The sequence below is a fragment of the Sinocyclocheilus anshuiensis genome, unplaced genomic scaffold, assembly GCF_001515605.1.
Source record: "Sinocyclocheilus anshuiensis isolate Anshui unplaced genomic scaffold, SAMN03320099.WGS_v1.1 scaffold562, whole genome shotgun sequence".
NCBI lineage: Eukaryota > Metazoa > Chordata > Actinopteri > Cypriniformes > Cyprinidae > Sinocyclocheilus > Sinocyclocheilus anshuiensis.
Window position 1 is genome coordinate 9514 of NW_015544158.1, and position 20636 is coordinate 30149.

At 39.2% G+C, this 20636-nt stretch overlaps 1 protein-coding gene across 1 annotated transcript in view; it reads left to right on the forward strand.

Annotated features, from left to right (window-relative positions):
• Window positions 1-20636, forward strand: part of LOC107695459 (neural cell adhesion molecule 2-like) — a 57434-nt gene that overhangs the window by 5612 nt on the left and 31186 nt on the right. The window contains exons 4-6 of the mRNA XM_016495360.1: window positions 6379-6496; window positions 8163-8323; window positions 15569-15714. Of these exons, the coding sequence (XP_016350846.1) occupies window positions 6379-6496; window positions 8163-8323; window positions 15569-15714 (425 nt within the window). The remainder of the gene's footprint in view (window positions 1-6378; window positions 6497-8162; window positions 8324-15568; window positions 15715-20636) is intronic.

Consider the following 20636-nt stretch of genomic DNA (forward strand, 5'->3'; position numbering starts at 1 on the left):
TGAAGTTAGAAATTCAAATATTGTGACAAAATTAATTTTGTAGGGTGCCACAAGTTTGTTAAAATTTCCAAAGGGTGCCGCGACTAAAAAAAGGTTGGGAAACACTGCTCTAGGAGATGTTTTGATCTCTCTAAAGTTGCAGGATGTGTGTTGTCGGTTGAAAAGTCTGGACATTTTGCGATGACTTTGAAATGCCCAGGCCATACATACTAAACAGCGTCTCTGTAATATCTGTAATGTTGTGGCTTTAATGCGTGAGTTAGGCTGCAGTGAGCTTAGCTTATCCCTGGCCCCTGCGTGATATGTGTGTATATGAATATAGATATGAATAGAAATGAAATGAAAGTGACTGTTCAAGAAACAGAGATGATTTCTTATGCAGAAGTTTTATTTGAATTAGTTTGCATGAATGAGCAGCACTGTAATTTGTTGCATAGCTCATATGAGTTCTCAGGTGTTGCACAGAAATATCAATGTCGTCACAGATATTTCTTTAAAAATGTAAAATTCATTTGAATAGAATAGAAGAAAAAAGAAAGTCTAGTAAAAACAGTAATATTGAAATATTGCAATTTAAAACAACTCTTTTCATTTTTTAATGTATTTTAAAATCTAATTTATTTCTGTGATGGCAAAGCTGAATTTTCAGCAGGCATTACTTTAGTCTTCAGTGTCACATGATCCTTCAGAAATCGTTCTGATATGCTGATTTTCTGCTCAAGAAACATTTCTTATTTTCAATGTTGTGCTGCTTAATATTTTTGTGAAAACCAGGAACGAACAGAAAATTGCATTTATTTGAAATAGATGCCATATAGATCACACATTTTTAACATTATAAATGTCCTTACTGTCACTTTGAAGCAATGTATTGTAGCTGCCTCAAATTAACAATTAGGATATTAATAAGATCTCAGTGGTTTTTACCCCAGTTTCTGACTTGTAGGTCTTCGTACTTCAAAATAACTGCTTTATTGTCATTTTTATTCGTAGCCGAATTATTAGCCTTTAAAAGTGTGTAGTTGTTGATGCAAAAGGTCAGTTCAGTCTAGGGCTGGCCCCTAATAGTTGACTAACCGTAAGTCGAGCAGAAGAGGCTTGGTTGACCAAAATTTTATTAGTCGCAGAAAAAATTAATAAAAATCCACAGGTGAAGTCACGCAGATCTTTAAGGGCTGGTCTATGTGGTAGGCTAATAATACAGTACATCGGGCAGGACATCCAAACGCTCGCCTATCATTCATCGACCTCAAATATGGCTTATCATCTGAAATACGTAAGTAGTAGCAACTTTACATGGCCGCTCAATCAAATGTCGACCTAAAAAATGTGTGCTATTCAGTGTCTGTGCAAAGTGTTGAAGCTGAATAGCGCACTCACTGCAGGACAGATGGAGGCGCCGGTGATTCACTTGCTCGTAAAATACTCCGCCATTTTTGGTCATACAGATAAGAGTAATACATCTCTCCAATCTGTAAAGACTTGATGTTTATTTGTATGCACTCACAATAACAACAAAACATTGTGCTTTTGTAAAATAATTCAAGTAAACAGGAAGCGCTTTCTGCCGTCTCGGTCTGTGAACTTGAGCGTGAAACTCCGTGTAAACTTAGGCTACATTACAGACATGAAAAATATAGCCTATCTATAGAGAGTGAAATGTCTACTTTCATATGAACCAATTCGAATGGAAAACAAATATTATCAGATTATGTAATCCGTATGAAACATACAGGCGCATCCACTAATGCGGCGATGACGAGTCAGTGTTTCCGAGTTCATCTCTTAATCTGAGAACAAAGATGAATTATTAAAATGTTAATGCAGTCTCCTTACTGTTTTTCCCTGACACATTCATAATCATTACTTCTGCCGGTGTGCCGTGCCAAGCTTTATGCGTGTGCTTGAGCGCTTATTAGGCAATGTAGGCAATTAAAGGCTCATTATTATAATTTAAATTATTTATTAATAAACGTGCTATTAGTCGACTAATGCTTCAAATTAATGACTTCTAGTTGACCAGAAAAATCTTTAATCGAGGGCAGCCCTAGTTCAGTCTATGTTAGATGGTTTGCTGGCCTGATTTGATGTCTTAATGCCCAATTGTGTCTCACATTAGCAGAGCAGTTTCAGTTGGGCATGCGTATCTGGGAATAGGTTAAATTAGATTACTGCCTTTGGAAAATAGGCATCGATTGGCAAGAAAGTCAGTGATAATCTTGTTGGAACCATTTTGGTGCGTGACAGCTCAGTGCTGTGCAGTGTGTGTGTGTGTGTGTGTGTGTGTGTGTGTTTCCTCCATGACTCTTACCACAATTCCACAGTGTGTGTGCACCGCATGTAAATGTATAGTTCACTCAGAAATGAAAAATCTGTAATTATTTACTCAACCTGATGTTGTTCCAAACCCATGACTGGCTTTTTACTGAGAAAGAGAAGAGTAATCCTGAAGATTGTTTTGGTTGTTCTTTTTCATGCAGTTACAATGAATGTGGATTTTAAAGGGGTCATATGATGTTGCTAAAAAGAACATTATTTTTTGTATTTGGTGTAATGAAATGTGTTTATGCGGTTTAAGGTTCAAAAAACATTATTTTCCACATACTGTACATTATTGTTTCTCCTCTATGCCCCGCCTTTCTGAAACGTGTCGATTTTTACAAAGCTCATCGGTCTGAAAAGTGAGGTGTGCTCTGATTGGCCAGCTATCCAGTGCGTTGTGATTGGCCGAATACCTCAAGCGTGTGACGGAAATGTTACGCCCCTTACCATATTGTGATGCCGTGTCCCGGCCGGACCCACGAGACAAAAGAATTCAAACCCATTATAAACAAGGCATTTGTTGCATCCAGTGGGGACATAATTACAGATTATAATGACTTATACTGTCTTTTTACGCGTTGCGTTGCATCGCGCCGCGTAAACATAAAACCATGTCTGCATTTGTGATCGAAGAAATGACAAACAACAAGTGCTACTCTACACTGCTCAAAACTCGGCGAGTGAGCGAGGCCAGCTTGAGTGAGCGGCGGCGGGCGGGCTTGAGAACGGCGCGGCCGGCGGGCTTGCGGCAACCACATCGTCCACGGTGAAAGTCGATGAAAGTCGATCCACAACGCGAAGTTGATGTATTTCCTCAGCGACCAGCACGGATCAGCTCCAGGCATGACGAAGCGGATATCGTCCTCTTTTGGAAGGCCAAACAAAGTAGTTTCGCTTTCACAATGAAACACACAGCATCTTCACGACATGGCGGCAGCAACAATACTACAGCGAGAATAAAAGTTACGCCTTCTTTCTTTGCGTGAACATTTTGGCGGCGTTATGCAAATCTTCCCACATCGTGACGTAGACATGTGGGGGCGTGTTAGAATGAGCCGTTTTAGGTAGGCGTGGTTGACTCTTAACTTTTATAAAGAATATCTCTTTGGATTTGAGACTTTAGTCGTTGCAACTTTATTTTTTGCATCTTTATGCACCAAGAGCTTGTAACACTCCAAAGAGAAAGGAAAAATTTAAATAGCATCATATGACCCCTTTAACCTTACAAAAGGATTGCATTCTTAGCATCTTATAAATTGTCCATAATTAATTCAAGTTTTCAGAAGTGATAAGATAGCATTGTGGGTGAAACATACCAAATTGAAGCTGTTATTCACTAATAAGCTTCACTTTCAGTGGATAAAGCTGTGACTTAATACAATACAATACAATATTTATTTATAAAGCACATTTAAAACACAACCCAAGTTGACCAAAAGTGCTGTACAGATTAGAATAACAAGTTAGGAATAACTAGACAAGACAAGACAAATCAAATTTAAAACACAACAATAATAAAACAAAAATTGAACCGATGATCAAGGGGTATTGAAAGCTAGAGAGAATAGATATGTCTTTACAGCAGACTTAAAAGCAGAAATAGAGGGAGCTAATCTAATGTGAAGAGGAAGACTGTTCCAGAGTTTCAGACCTGCAGTTGCAAAAGCACGATCACTTCATTTTTTTAAGTCTAGATCTAGGCGCGATGAACAGACAGAGCTCACTGGACCTCAACCTTCTAGAAGGGGTGTACGAACAGAGCAGGTTTGTCAGGTACTGAGGGTCCAAATTATTGAGGGCTTTATAAACAAATAAAACTATTTAAAATCAATTCTATATTTGATAGGTAACCAGTGCAGTGCAGATAAAATAGGAGTTACTGGCTCATACTTGTGGGACCCAGAGAGTAGCAGCTGCGTTTGCACTAGCTGTAGACAGAGAGGGAAGACTGAGAAACACTGCAATAAAGTGAATTACAATAATCTAAACGAGTTGTTACGAAAGCGTGAATCACCATTTGGAAATTACTCTGTGATAAGAAGATTGATTAATCAGTCAATGAATCGAACTCGAGAACCGGATAAGTGTGAATTGTTTTTTATGTATTCATTGAAAAGATCTCATTCAAATGAATGATTCATCCATGACTCATTCTTGATTCATGAATGAATCAGTCATGACTTCAACTCTTGCTGTCTTTGGCACATACATAAATTAATGAGCAAATTAGCAATGTTAAATTCAAATTCAAATTTTCCTTTTGTGTTTTGCAGAAGACAGAAAGTATTGCGGGTTTGGAACAGCATGATGATGAACTATCACTTTAAGTATGAAAAAAGTACATTTGTAAGATCAAATTCAGAGGACCGATAAAAACCGACAAGTCTGCAGTACCCTGTGTGTGATCTTTGAGCTTCCCACTCACTCAGGCACCATCGTTACCACCAGCTCAATTGTAGGACTGCCTCCCAGGTTAGAACTATTTAACCCTGGAGAGTGGACAAAGCTTGCTGAGCTGCTCTGGTTTGAGATTGAACCCCAGCCGTAATGATGATGATGCCCATCAGGACCTCCACAACTGTCATTTCATCAACAAAAGCACACTTATTTCTGCTTCAAAGTGCCCTTGCAGGAGTAATGCATGCCGTTGATGCACTGAAGACAAATGGCAAATGGCAAAACAATTGTGGCATTAATTTGAACTTGGCTGTCAGCTGTTTGGGTCTACCTAATGAATGACCCATAATGTGCAGGGGGAAAAGCAAATAGTGTGCACGTTTATGATTTCTAATAAAGGATGAGAGGGATGTGTTAATATACTGCTAAGTCAGGCTGAAAGTGACCATGAATAAAACATCCATTTAATCTAATCTTTTTACCCCGGCGCACACTCCATTAAATTGTGTTATGTCTTTAAACCAGTCACAACTCAAAATGATGCCTTTTTCCAGACAGGATGGCTCCATCCATTCCCTAAACCAAAAAAAACAAATTGCAAAAGGGAGCAAAAATGCTGTATTTAAAAATCAGTGTAGGAAGTTTGCAGAAGAACATTGCTGCCTATTATTGAAACTATTTGAACGCCGTTCCCTCTCAGGTGAATTACCTCATTTTGAAGGGCATGGCAGAGTAATTTCTGCATGAGTCGAAATTGGGTTAGGTTCAGTCTGAAATTACTTTATCACCTTTCAGTTCTCTGCAGAGATGGAAATATAAAAATTCGCACTCAAATCATCGCACATTCCCATAATAGACTGTGCCAATGAAAATCGATATCTGCCTGACCTTGGAGTTCACATATAGAGCTTTAATAGACTCACACATATACTTTCAGCTGTAAACAGTCACTTTACAAAGATAAGTCGATTTTTTTATGAATATAAACTGTGAAAAAAAATTTGTGAGATTGTTAGTGGAAGTTTGTTTGAGGTCATCCAGGTTGACCTCTTGTTTGACCCCGAAGTCTTTCTCCATTGACCTTTCACTATATAATTAAGTGGACTGCTCAGGACATATTGATTCGGACACAGAGGGTGGCTGATGTATTTATTCATTCTTTTTCTGGCTTGTGAGGGGGCATTTTGAGTGTGATCACGTTGTTGATGATCTGTATGCACTGGAGATAGTTATATCAACTGCTGTGCCTGTGTGTGTTGGAATATAAATAAAAACTCACTACATTACAGGATAATACAGCATTTGTGTTGTCATACACTCTCAAACATTTTCAGCATGAGCAGACTTTGTACAGTGAAATTTGAATCTTGGATCCCATGAAAACAGCATCTGAGCGTTAATTTAGCTCAATGGGTGCCACATGCTGTCAACCACCATTTCCCAGGAAGTGAGAACATGTTGATGGCTTATGAATGAATGTGTCATTTGAATAAGTATTTGTTGAGACTAGAACAATTGAGAAATAACATGAAAACTTCCAAGAGATTTCACACTGAAAAATTTTAAATTATTTTAAGTGTTTTGTATTTGTGTAATTCAAAAGTGACAGTATTCACTATTCAATATTCAATATTATACAATATTTTCTTTCTCGAACAGTTCCGCCGGTCGTCTCTGTGCCACAGCAGTCTTTTAATGCTACTGCGGACTATGGAGAATCTGTGACCTTCACCTGCCGGGCCTACGGCTCACCTGAACCTGATATTACTTGGCACAGGTATGACAAACTTATCACCATTGCTGCAAACTCAGAGTGTGGATCATGTTCAATTTTATGGAAATATACAGATATCAAAAGCCACTTTTTGTGTATATAGTGCGTTCATTTGCAATTATAATGCTTTTCATTATTCAGAAAATCATATTATTTGAATATTATTTATGTTCTATATTTATTATTATTTTATTTTATATAATATTTTTTATTATTAAGTAATAAAAAAATAAATAAAATAATAAAAAAATTATAATAACCAATTTTTTTCCCCTCGGAAATCAAGAGTTGTAAAGAGTTAAGGTGTCATGCAAAAACTGAGGAGCAGTAATTGGGGAACAGGAAAGAGGGTAGTGCAGCCAAGAAAGAGCTGTGATGACAGGGAATGGGACACATTTATTCCATCCTTAATGTGTGGGATTTGAGTGACAGCAGCCCAAATTGCCATCTACTTAATGCTGCCTAACCAAGTTTTTTGAACAGTGAGGAATGTTGCAGGCATTCACTTATCAAAAAATGTGAAAAATGTAAAATGTTAAAATGGCCTGTTGACATGAAAGGATTTACTATAAACAAAGCTTAAGGTAAATTATTTTACTCATTATTATTATTATTATTATTATTAATTTACCTGAAAAATATATTTTGTCTTTAAAAGTTTACCACACATATGGACATTTTGTTACACTACATGAATATTTAAATAAACTAGTAAAAAAAGGTGCTTTAATGGTAAAATTAACCAGTCACATGTACATTTTTACCCTTTTTAATGTTAAAAGAGGTCAGTTAACTAGTTAATTAGTCAGCTACCATTTTAAATTGTGTAATTACATTTTACATTTGTAAAAGATGGATGGATGGATGGATGGATGGATGGAACAATAGACGTATGGATGGATGAATGAATGATAGATAGATAGAACAATAGAACGATTGATGGATGACTGGCTGATTGACTGAATAATCTGCTCCATCCCGATTATCTGCTAGCACCTACATAATAGCGTTAATTCCAATAAGGGACAACCTGGAGACTGGAAAGTTACTAAGGTTACAGACCTGCTCAATTATCATTGTGCCCTTGAGCACTGCACTTGGTTGCACCAGTGAGACTTGTGTACAATTAGTGTCACTACAGTTAATGTGTTGTAATGTCCTCTGGCTGAGAAACATCTGCTCGATTTCAACAGTTTTGTTGTAAGCAGCTACTGGAATGGAGCATCCGTCTGTTTGTGTCTCTCTGTTGACTCTGTCTGTATAGCCAGAGAGAGTGATTTTATTCCTTTCTCCCCATTTCCTGTAGCCACACAGGTCTCTCTGCTTTAAATTAGATTTAATTTCCGTTCATTCCTCTCCTAACTTTATGACAGTCTGAAGCTAAGCTGTAATCTTCTCTAAAAATATTTCATTATTCTGTCCCCACGTCGACGGCATACCTATACGGTATGTATATTGAATGTAACAGAATATTCTGAAATGTTGTATCTCCATCTATGATGAATAACCCATCACCTGGCATTTCTTCGCTTCCTACATCTGCATTATGTATAATATTTTTTGATTGGCTGGTCAGGGAGATTTTCTTCTTGCAATATGAATAATACCACAGTGTTGAGAATTTAGGCTTTGTTCAACTGATATGTGTTGTATATGTGTGGTTTGTCAGGAAGGGAGTGCAGCTCCAGGAATCGGAGCGGTATGTAATGAGAGCTCGAGGTATGACGCTCACAGTTCGAAACATTCAACAGGACGATGGGGGCTCCTACACCTGCAAAGCCTCTAACAAGGCAGGAGAAGTTGAGCACGGACTGTTTCTCAAGGTTTTTGGTGAGGACACCTTTTTTATTGGGTTACGTACCTCTTCTTACTTTAAATAGGATGTTACCTGTCAACCTAAGCGTGCTTGCTGTCTTGTCAAATTATGGTTAAAATTTTGAACTGCCCTAACAATTTTATACATTGTTTGAAAATCTCAAGCCACAAACTAGTACTGTATATAATGAAAGGAAAAGGACAGACTTTGTCAGGATGATGTGACATCACCCAGAATAAGTGGTTGTGATGGCATGAATAAATCATGTTAATTAAAGCCTTGTTGTTTACTATGTTACTGCATATTTTGCACTGGTGTTGTTGTGTTTGTTGCTCCCTTTGAATTTTGTGTCATGTGGTGATAATTGTAGTTGTGGGTCATTGAGTATTATTTACATGCAGCAAAAAGCAAAGTATGGAAAATCAGCTCATTATAAAAACTTGAGGAAACGTGTGTTTACATTTTGAAATTGCCAGGGTTTTCTTAATTTTTTGTGCTAAAATAAACACATACAGTTAGAGCTATGTAATAAAATTTGCATGCAAAGCGAATGTGGGGTAATGAGCAAATTCCAAAAATAAATAAAAAAATAAATAAGAAATAAAAAAAAAATTGTAATATACACTACCATTCAAATGTTTGATGTCTGTAAAATTTTTTTAGTGTTTTTAAAAGATGTCTCTTATGCTCACCAAGGCCACATTTATTTGATCAAAATTTTGTAAAAACAGGAATATTGTGACTTTTTTTTATTAGTTTATATAATCGTTTTCTATTTTTTTCTATTTCAAATTTTATTTTATTCCTGTGATGGAAAAGCTGAATATTAATCTAGTCTTCAATGTCACATGATCCTTCAGAAGTCATTCTAATATGATGATTTAGTGCTCAAGAAAGTTTCTTATCAAAGTTATTTTCTTTGAAGTTTAAAGATTATTTCTTATTTCTTTAAAGTTAATTTGTTTCCGGGGCAGTCATGGTTAGAGAGTCGGACTTGTAACCCAATGGTTGCGGATTCGAGTCTTAGTACCAGCAGGAATTGTAAGTGGGGGGAGTGAATGACCAATGCTCTCTTCTACTCTCAATACAACGACTGAGGTGAGACCTTTGAGCAAGGCACCGAACCCCCAACAGCAAAAATGGCTGCCTACTGCTCCGGGTGCGTGTTCACGGTGTGTGTGTGTGTATGTGTGTGTGTGTGTTCACTACTCACTGCTGTGTATGTGCACTTGGATGGGTTAAATGCAGAGCACAAATTCAGGAATTCCTGAGTCTAGCACATCGGACCACCTTTCCGGACAACTGCTTGTTCTCGTTTTTGCACGCTGGGCTTAACACCGCCACACAAGCGCAGTTTTCTGGGGAGGGCCCTCGAGGGAGCTTCAAGGACTACATGGAGTGGGTGCTGGTATCATGTGGTTCATCCCTGACTGCCGGACCAGCTGACGACGACACCAGCCCCACTCCATACCCAGAGCCCAGCCAACCATCACCCCACTGCACGGAATCCCAGAGCCCACCACAGACGGAGAGCCAAAGCCCGCCGCAACGAGCCATTGCAAGAAAGAGCGACAGAGCTGAGGATCATCCCGGAGCCAGATCCTCACCGATCGTCTGACCAGGTGTGAGAGCTGGCAACAATGCACGCGATGGTGGATGAAACAGTGGAGAGCGAGGGGGCAGAGGTAAGCCCCACCCACTGTACCACCGCTGCGGGTGAGCTGAGGGGGGACTCTGAGGATTTAATAGACTTTTATTCAGTTATCCCCAGTCTTCCATCATCTTCTGAAATCTCTGCCTGTCCTGTTACGGCCAAGGAGGTCGTTTATGAACTCCCTGTCTGTCCTGAAACGACCATGGAGGTCTGTTTTGAACTGTTTGTCTGCCTGGAACTTTCTGTCTGTCCTGCCACGACCATGGAGATCGTTCCCCTGTCAGTGGCACTCTCTGTCATGGGTTTCGCCATTTGGTGTGTGTGGGCAGCATACACCATCCCAGAACCCCCAGACTGTCATGAACTCCCACCCAGCCTCCCTCTCCTACCTCCTCTCATGAGCCATCCTCCATCTTCTGCCCCGCTGCCACTGCACCCTGCCAGCCCCTCAGCTCACCCTTAGCCCACCATCTGTGTTATGGCTTTGCCGCGGGTCTGCCAGTCTCCATTGGCATCATGGCTGGAGGATGCCTTGTCTCCTCCTCCAGCCTCTAAGTCCTGTACTCCGCCTCAGCCCATCGACCCAGCAGCTCCACCATGGCTCCTAGCTCCCTCCTCCTTACCGTGGTCCGTCATTCCACCAGCTTCACCGGGTTTCCTCATCCCGTCGACCTGCGCTCGCCTCGGGAGTACACTTCTGCTTCGCCTTGTCCCTTCGTCCCTCTGGCTCTGTTGGGCTCCTCCCTCCCTCCAGCTCCGCCTTGGTCCTCTGTCGCTCCGGCTCCACCGTGGCCTTCTGGATCCCCGCATACGCCTCGGTTGCCTGAGCCATCTGCTCTGCCTTGGCCCTCTGGATCCTCTGCGTTGACCTGGCTCGTCGGCTCTCCATCTCCGCCCTGGGCTCTTCTTCCACCTGCTCCGCCTCCATCAGACGGCCCCCTGGTATTGTCAGCCCTTCCTCCACCATGGCTCCTCCCTCCATCGGCTCCACCATGGGTCACCATCCTGGCTGGGCTCTGGACCAACACCTGTCTCCTCCTGCTCCGGGCTGCTCCCTGACTCCTCCCTCTGTCTGATCCACCGTGGTTCCTCATGATTCCTACATGGCTCCTCCCTCCCGTCATCACCGCCTTGGTCGTCTGCCTGCCTTCCTGCCTGCCCTTCGCCATCCCCTGTTACCATCCCAACTCCACTCCTTAGTCCCCTCCGTCCCTCCATTGTTGTTTTTGTTACAGCGCGAGGTCGCACCTGGCCGGAGGGGGGAGTACTGTCACTATCATGGACTTTTAGTTTGTTTTCTTTCCTCATGCTTCCCTTGATTTAGTTTCCCTTCTGTGTCTGATTGTGTCATTCTGTTGACCTGTGTTAATTATCCTCGATTGGTCTGTGTATTTAAGTTGCTCCATTTCTGTTCATTCTTTGTCGGGTCTTGAACGTCAATACTTTGTGTGTCACCAACCTGCCCTGTTTGGATTATAGCCTACCTATCTGTGGATTATAAAAGCCTGTGTGTTTGCTATGTCGTCTGCCTGTCCGTTCTTCGGCACAGTAGTGTGATATTCCATTAGTTTGGCGAAATCCTTACAGATGCCATTTCTCCCTAAGAAGGAACATAGCTGAGAGAATACTGCCTTGTCTAATATTTTTGACAGAAAAGGGAGATTTGAGATCAGTCCGTAATTAAAGGGGTCATATGATGCGATTTCAATTTTTCCTTTCTCTTTGGAGTGTTACAAGCTCTTGGTGCATAAAGAAGATCTGTAAAGTTGCAAAGACTAAAGTCTCAAATCCAAAAGAGATATTCTTTATAAAAGTTAAGAGTCAACCACGCCCTCCTATATATATATAAACAGAAGACAGGCTTATTGAAAATGCACATTTATTCTCTGCCAGCAGGAGGCGCTTTAGGAGTGGCAGAAATAGCGATTTCCCCGGAACAGCTGTAATCAAAGCAGTGTTCCGCTCATAAACATGACTTTATCAGGCATTATAGGAAAGATTAAATGAAAATGACGTCGAAACTTTTCTAAAGACAGTCAGTTCCCTTCAAAGATGCATTCATAAAAAAACACCCACACTGCGTTTTGATTTTGAAACATGCAGTTCTCATGTTTATTCAAAGAAGTCAAAGCATTTAGGAAAATCTATTTGTAGCGGTCAGTGTTGATATTGTGGTGGGCACCACAAATAAATCAATGTATGGGAAACACTGCATTGACAAATTAATAATATTCAGAATAGGATCTATGACTTCTGGAAGCACCTCTTTTAGTAGCTTAGATGGAATAGGGTCTGATATACAAGTTGCTGGTTTTGGGGATCTATAGTGCACTGTCTGATGTCATACTGTTGCTAACGGCTGCATGGTTAGAATTTTATCTCTAATAGTATTGATCTTGGAAGTAAAGAAGTTCATTACTGCTATGCTGTTGGGAAATGTCTGCACCTGTTGATGCTTTATTTCTCGTTAATTTAACAACTGTATTGAATAAATGCCTGGGGTTGTGTTTGTTTTCTTCTAAAAGAGACTAAAAGTAAGCAGATCTAGCAGTTTTAGAGCTTTTCTATAAGTAGAAGTAGTTTCCCTCCATGCAATATGAAATACCTCTAGTTTTGTTCTCTTCCAGCTCTGCTCCATTTTCTGGGCTGCTCTCTTTAAGGTGTGAGTGTACTCATTATACCACGGTTTCGGACTGTTTTCCTTCATCTTCTTTAAGTGTAAAGGAGCAACCATATCTAAATTGCTATAAAAGAGAGAGTCCTTAGTTTCTATGACAACATCGTTTTTCTGAGCTATTGGATTTGCTGAGGAATTGAGACAAGTCAGGAAGATTATTTACAAAGCAGTCTTTTATTATAGAAGTGATGGTTCTACCATATTTGTAACAAGGAGTTGAGTTTGCAGCTTTAGCAACATGGAGTATACACAAGACTTGATAATGAACCAAGATATCATCACTCTGCTGCAGAATTTCAACACCATTAACATCAATTCCATGTGACAGTATTAAATCTAAAGTATGATTATGACAATGAGTAGGCCCTGACACATGTTGTGTGACCCCAATAGAGTTCAGAATATCTATAAATGCTGATCCCAATGCATCTTTTTCATTATCAACATATTAAAATCACCAACAATTAAGACTTTATCTGCAGCCAGCACTAACTAGAAGAAAATCAGCAAATTCTTTGATAAAGTCTGTATGGTGGCCTGTATACAGTAACCAGTACAAACAAACGTCACCGGGGATTTTTCATTAACAATTATTTCTTTAGATAATGATATGTGAAGCACCATTACTTCAAACGAATTATACTTGAAACGAGCGTTCTGAGAAATACTGTCAGGGGAGCATGAAAGGAGGACTCATAAGCACTGAAATACTGAAAATATTACTATAAATTGTAGCAACACCTCCTCCTTTACCTTTTGGATGTGGCTCATGTTTAAATAAAATTTATATAAACATCTTATATTAATATATCTTGATCTTATCGCTTACATGCCATGATTGCCCATTTATGTGTATGTAACCATTAGGTTTCTGAACCCTGGTTTAGGTTATGGTTGAATTTTAAACTACAGTAAATAAAAAATGTTGATCTTCCTTATGGATAGTGCAACAACAAGAACGCTGATGTTTTGAAAGGTGATTGACAGGTAAATCCCTGAGCTTCCCTTTCTCCAGTCCGGCCATGCGACATGCTTTTCTTCCATAAACAGATAGCCTAAATTGCACGGAATGGGTGATACATTTTTTATGGCAAGGAATTTCGATTTCGATTTTCATAAAGCTGCCAACATCTTCACCGATTATTCAGATAGCACCTTGTCTGCTCATGTAAATGTATGGAGATTTATTCTGTAGTCATCAGAATCCTTTCCATGTGCAAGCAAAAGGTATTCTTCAAAGCAGCTCATTTAAATGAGCCTCCGTTATTGGATGGGAGTTTTGTTTTGCAAAGCGTGGTGGGAATCCGAGTTGTAACTTTCCTTTATGACCCCTGACAGCTAACAGAGACGGGGCTGATTGGGTTTCCATTCAGCTAGGCACGTATCTTCTGCATTTCCTGCATGCTCATAAAGCTTGTTTTTGGCTTTAATGAATGGCATCCCAAGGTTCTAGAGCTGGATTATCTCATCACATTTTATCTCAGCACTGTTTTGCCATTTACTGATATGTTTGTGGGTTTTTCACAGTGGTATTTTAGTAATCTTCTTAAATAATGCTTATTGTTCAAAGTGTGTAATGAAACTCTTTGACATTGTATAAACCATGGGATGCATTTGCTGTCTATTGACAAATATGTTAAAGAAGTTGTTAAAAAGTGGATTTTAGGCATCTGTTTGCATGGATGAATGAATCATGTAGTTCCTGAAGAACATCTAAATGCAAATCAGTCTTTATCGTTAGGATTATGCTCATTTCTTAGATTTATTGTTAGTTGATTCAATCCCTAATGTCAGCATAGCAAGAGAAAGTGATTATGCTGATAAGATTTTTTCTTACTGTTCTACTGTTGTCTTTTATTTATCCGCTATTATTGTGCTCCCTGCGGGAAAGCATTTTTTTAATGTATATTTATCAGGTTAAGCGCTGCAATGGTGTCACCCCATTGCTTAAAGGCTGCCGCTGTTGTACATCAGTTACCCTACTAATGAGCGTTGCTACACAAGACAAGCCTTATCACAGATTTATGATGAGAACCTTAAGTATTCCTATGCCACACAACCCCTGCAGTTTACTAATGTTTATTTACCAGTGGTAGCCTGTTAGATTCAGATAGCAACAGATGTGTTGCGCTTGTCAATGTGCTGTTTCTTTTCCTGAACTCCAGACAGCAAAATGCTGACCTTTCTGCAATATTCTGTTGCTTTCTTTCAGCTGGGTGCCCATGAAGGATTTTTGATTGTCAGACCAGAATGATGTTGTTGACGCAAAGTTCAGTCTGATATTTACTGAATCGTTACCCATGTGCAATATGTACTCTGAAAGAGAAATCTTATTGAGTAGTAGATTGTCAGAGTGTCCAGAAGAAAAAATCTATTTTGTATGTATATGTTTCCTATAGATGATGTGAAACTCATTGAGGCACATTCTATGTCTTTATTCTGAAAATGAAAAGATGATTACATATATAACAAAGTACGTAGTTCAGAGAAGGAGGAGGCGGGAACCGGCAAACATTTAAACATAATTTTAGTAAACAAATAGAAAATTGTAAATAGCACGACAGCCCCTCGCAGACGACTGCTGCGTACAAACAGAACCAAAACAACAACATAAAATCCAGGCCTGGTCCTCTCTTGTCCTTCACTGTCGTTACTCCTCCTTTTATCATTCCGGAGCTCCTCCATGGGACTCGAGACTGGTGAGTGGTGCAGGTGTTGCTCATTATCATTAAATCCACTGGCTTCGCTCTGTTCCCACGGCTCTCTGCCCCGCCCCTCTCGTCACAACATACTTCTAAACTACTGTGTATGTGTCAAGGCTTTCAGTGATGGATATCATATGACTATTGTCATCTAAGCTTGGTTGTTTTTTCCAGTTCTGTATGTTTCTCTTTTGTCTTTGTCACAATCATTTGTCATCTCTTGCAGTCCAGCCCCACATTACTAAGCTAAGGAACGTGACGGCTGTGGAGGGCAGTGCTGCTATGATCTCCTGCAAGGCTGAGGGTGAACCTTTGCCTGAAATCTCCTGGAGGAGAGGAAGTGATGGGCACAGCTTTTCAGATGGAGATAAGGTACAATATTATTCTTAGAGTAAATAATGTTTTTTAAAAAAACATTTTCAAAATTTTTGGCACGGTAAGTTGTTTTAAAGTTTTTAAAAGAAATATCTTATGCTCACAAAGGCTGCATTTATTTGATAATGTTGTGAAATATTAAAATTTAAATAACTATATTTTAATATGCAGTGGGTATAGAAAAGAATCACCCCCCTTTCAAATTATTAAATTTGGTTGCTTTGCAGCCTGAAATGAAGACAGACACAGTTTTTGTTTTACCCAACTGTATTTACTCAGTACAACTTATAACAACCAAGTGAAAGCTATAACATGTCAAAAAAAAACAAAAAAAACAATCACTGAGTTGGAAAAAAGATCACCCCCTCCTAAAAATTACTTGTGAACTTAATCAGTTGTAGCTAATCACCTTCTCAATGGCACACAAAGCCATTTGATGTTCAGCTGTGGTCACTTTGACTGATTTCAGTCATTGGTAGTGCAACTGAAGCAAACAATTCGCTATGGGTGGTAAAGCACTGTCAAAAGATCTCCGGGATAAAGTTGTGGACAGGCACAAGTCAGGAGATGGGTAAAAAAAAATTCAAATGATTTATCAATGCCTAGAAGCACAATGAAGTATATTATTAAGAAGTGGGAAGTATTTGGTACAACACAGACCCTCCCTGGATCAGGACGTCACTCTAAACTGGATGAAAGAGCCAGGAGAAAACTGGTCAGAGAGACTACGAAGAGGCCTACAACATTAACACCAAAATATATGTCTGGCGGAAATCCAATACAGCTCACCATCCAAATAACACCATTCCTACAGTAAATCATGGAGGTGGTAATATCCTGTTATGGGAATGTTTCTCTGCAGCAGCGACTGGAGCACTTTTCGGGATAGAAGGAAAAATTAATGGGGCAAAATACTGTAAAATTCTTGAGGAAAATCTGCTGCCGTCTGCCAGAAGGTTGTCAATGGGAAGAAGGTTTACCTTCCAACATGACAGTGACCCAAAGCACATGGCAAAACTGACCACACAGTGATTGAAGGAGAAAAAGGTGAATGTCCTTGCATGGCGTAGTCAAAGCCCAGACTTAAACCCCTTGAAAATCTGTGGAATGACTTAAAGGTGGGGTAAGAGATTTTTCAAAAACGCTTTAGAAAACTGATTCGGGCCGAGTAGCAAAACAAACTTGCAGCCAATCAGCAGTAAGGGGCGTGTCTACTCATGATGTGGAGGAGAGAGCATTCAGTGCACAGGACGGACATTAGCGAGCCTAGCAATAGAGATAAAGATAGAGATGGCGGATAAAAAACAACAGAGGACAACATCTGCGGAACAAAAGAAGGCTTAAGGCAAGAAGTAGGACCCGTGTAAATATCGGATCAGCTTTCCAGCGCTGGAGAGAACTGAAGGAGCGGGAAGGCCTGCGATCGGACGCCGAGGTTGCTTTGTTTCTTCTCAATAGGTGAGTAACACAGTGTCTGCGCCGCAACAGCTGAAGTCTGTCTAGTACACTGGACACGACAAAGCGACTGTTGAAAATCATTTGAAATTTGTGTCAATACATCATAAATAGAATGCAGCAGCAGTTTTCTGTCGGGGATTTGTCGTGTCGTGCAGCACCGCATACAGTGTAGAGCATAGATATGTATATATATATATCTATGGTGTAGACAGCATCACTGATTATAATGAGTTCCATAGTATTTTGTCGCGCCGCACCACTCGCGTCCGGTGTAGACACGGTGTAACATTGGTTTTGCTTTGTTTCACAGAACTAAACGTTGCCTGGGTTGCGTACGTATGTGTGGGGCGGAGCTATCAAAATAGGGGTGAGACCCTTTTGGGGTAGGGGCGTGTACCCCACCTTTAAAGACTGCAGTCCACAAATGGTCACCATCAAATTTAACTGAACTTGAGCAGTTCTGCAAAGCAGAGTGGGCGAATATTGCAATGTCTAGATGTGCAAAGTTAGTAGAGACATATCCCAACAGTATAAAGGGTGTAATTAAAGCAAAGGGTGTTTCAACAAAATACTGACACAATGGGGTGATCCTTTTTCCAACTGTTTTTTTATTTTTTTCTGGCATGTTGGTGTTATATCTTTCCCTTGGATGTTATAAGCTGCGCTGAGTAAATACAGCTGGATAAAACAAAAACTGTGTCTGTCTTCATTTCAGGCTGCAAAGCAACATAAGGTGATTCTTTTCTATACATACTGTATTTTAATGTGATGGCAAAGGCGAATTTGCAGCAGCAGTTACTCCAGATCCTTCAGAAATCATTATAATATTCTGATTTCTTAATGTAATCAATGATGAAAACTGTGATGCATCTTTTTCAGAATTATTTAAATAGAAAGTTCAAAAGAACAGTATTTTTTTTTTTGGTAATTTTACTGACACTAATCTTTTGAATGGAAATCTTTGTCTTAATGTGATCTGTTAATGTGATGATGTAATAAGTTTTGGGACAGCAAGCACTTTGCTGTCATGTACATTACTTTTTTTGAATGTTATGAACGTATACTGTACTTTTTTTTATAGTTTTTCATAAACCATTTCCAAGAACATGTGTACACTGAAAAGAAATTCAACAATTTTCACTCAGGAATTGCTAGTAAATTTTTGAGATTATTAGAAAAAAAAACAGCAAGTAACGCACTGAATTAAACATGACATTTTGAAGTGGAAAGACTGAAATAGTATTTTTCTTGTAAAATGTACTCCAGTAATCTTTGTTAGATTTACAACATTTAAAAAAGCATTTTTTCAATGTATTGTATTTGCAGGTTATTTTAACCACCATTTCCTCTCAGTCACTAAACAGTGTAGAATTTTACCAGCACATTAACTGCCAGATATGTGTGACGTTCGGCCTTTGCTCACGCCCACAATAATAGTCATGGATATAATAGACTAGCACGCAGAGACACAGCCCTGAGGCACACTCAGTCTGTGTACCGGTTGAAGGCTGAATAAGGCTTTCTGTGCTCCAGTAATGTTCTGCATTTCCTACCGGCTTATGCTCTGTGTCTGTGCTGAATGCGAATGTGACCAGCAGAATGGCAAATGCGATTGCAGTGGCCAGGCGCGAAAGATGATGGGAACAGAAACTGTCAAAGATCATTAGAATTCAGTGAAAGGTGGGTTGTTAGCATCAACAATAGAGGCAAATGGAGCCTGACTCCAGGGAGGAACTGTGAAAAGACTCCCCATCACAGTTAATCTTGCGAGAGCTGCTCAGATAGCGATTAGAATAGCCTGCATGGCTGGGAAATGAAAGAGGATTCATACAAAGGTGTAGGAGAGCAGCGACGTTTGCCACCACTCAATATGAACAAAATTAGTTTGATTTAAGCTGCTCTTTCAGAGGTGTGGGGATGTGGAGGTAAGGTAGGGGAGTTAGTCTGCTACAATTACACAGGGACCGGGACCAAACCTGTGCTCTGAATTCAAAAGTTGTACACAATTGATCTGGGAGCTTCTTCTCTCCCATCTGTTTTACTCTGAACGGTTAAAGAGTTCAAAATGGACACCATTCAGTGCTAGGAACGAATTGTTGTGCGGAGAGAGATTTGACATTTGGCTCTTTAGCATGTCTATGGGGGCCAATTAACAGCGTAGAATATGACATTACTCACTTTGGAGGTGTCTACATGCAGAAAAAAACTAATTAAACACTTTGTACATTAAAAAATGCAGCTAAATCCATTGACCAGCAAACCAAAAAAAAACGCCCTGGTGGTGCCTAAGACCAGTCCATCCTTGACCAGGTGGTGGGCCTTGTTTTGTTGTTCCCGGTTTAACAACATTGAACCAGCTATGTTCCAGAAACCAGCTTTCCTGTCTTAAAACAAATAGTTCACTTAAAAATAACTTACTTTCTTCCATGGAACACAAAAGGTAGATTTCTGAAGAACATCCTGGAGCACTCATTTCAATATAATAAAAGTGAGAGGTTGTCAAATAACAAAAAGCACCATTAAACTAAAAGATCGTCAAACTATAAAGTCGTCACACTATATTCCAAGTCTTCTGAAGCAGTTTGATGGATTACTGTGACGATGAGACCAAGATTTAATTTATTCACTGAAAATCTTGACATCGAGCCATTCCTCCATGGTGTTTTCATAATGAAATGGTGACTTTATTACAAAAGTAGTGTCTATTCATAAAAGAATCATTCATTTGAATCATGTCTTTTCAATCAATTGGTCTGAATCGTTTGTTCACAAATCAAACAGATCCGGTCCTTCCCTTACCAAAAAGTAGTATACTTCAAGTTTATTTTAGTAAGTATACTTAAGTAAAGTTCAAGTATATTTTTAAGTATACTTTATGTAGTAAGTATACAAATATCAGTGTACTAGTAGTATACTTGTAAGTGTACTATTTCAATACTCCTTGGGACTAAATTGGCCCACTTTCTAGTATATAAAAGTATACATTTAAGTATACTTTAAGTATAACAGTAGTCAACTTTGAATACACAACTAGTTTACATCAAAATGTTTAGTTTGTACTGCAACTATACTAAAAGTGAACTTATAGGTATACTGATAGTTTACTAATTAAATACTTGTAGTAGCATTTTTAGTACACTTTGAAGTATAGTCTCAGTAAACTACTAGTTTAGTAGTTTTATACTGCAAGTATACTCGTAAGTTTTTTTAAGTGAACTTTACATCATACTTGAAGTATACTACTATGTCCCTATTTAGGTATTAATTTGTATATATTTTGTTACATGAATATCTGAACATAAAAAACATCAAAAGAACAGGGTATCTGCTTGTAAACAAAAACATTTTATTCTAGCTTCATCCATTCTTTTTTTAAACACTTGAATGTGGATAAGTTTCATAAATAAAAAAGAAAGAAATAAACAACATTTTGAACAAAAAGCTGAAAAAAAGACTATGAA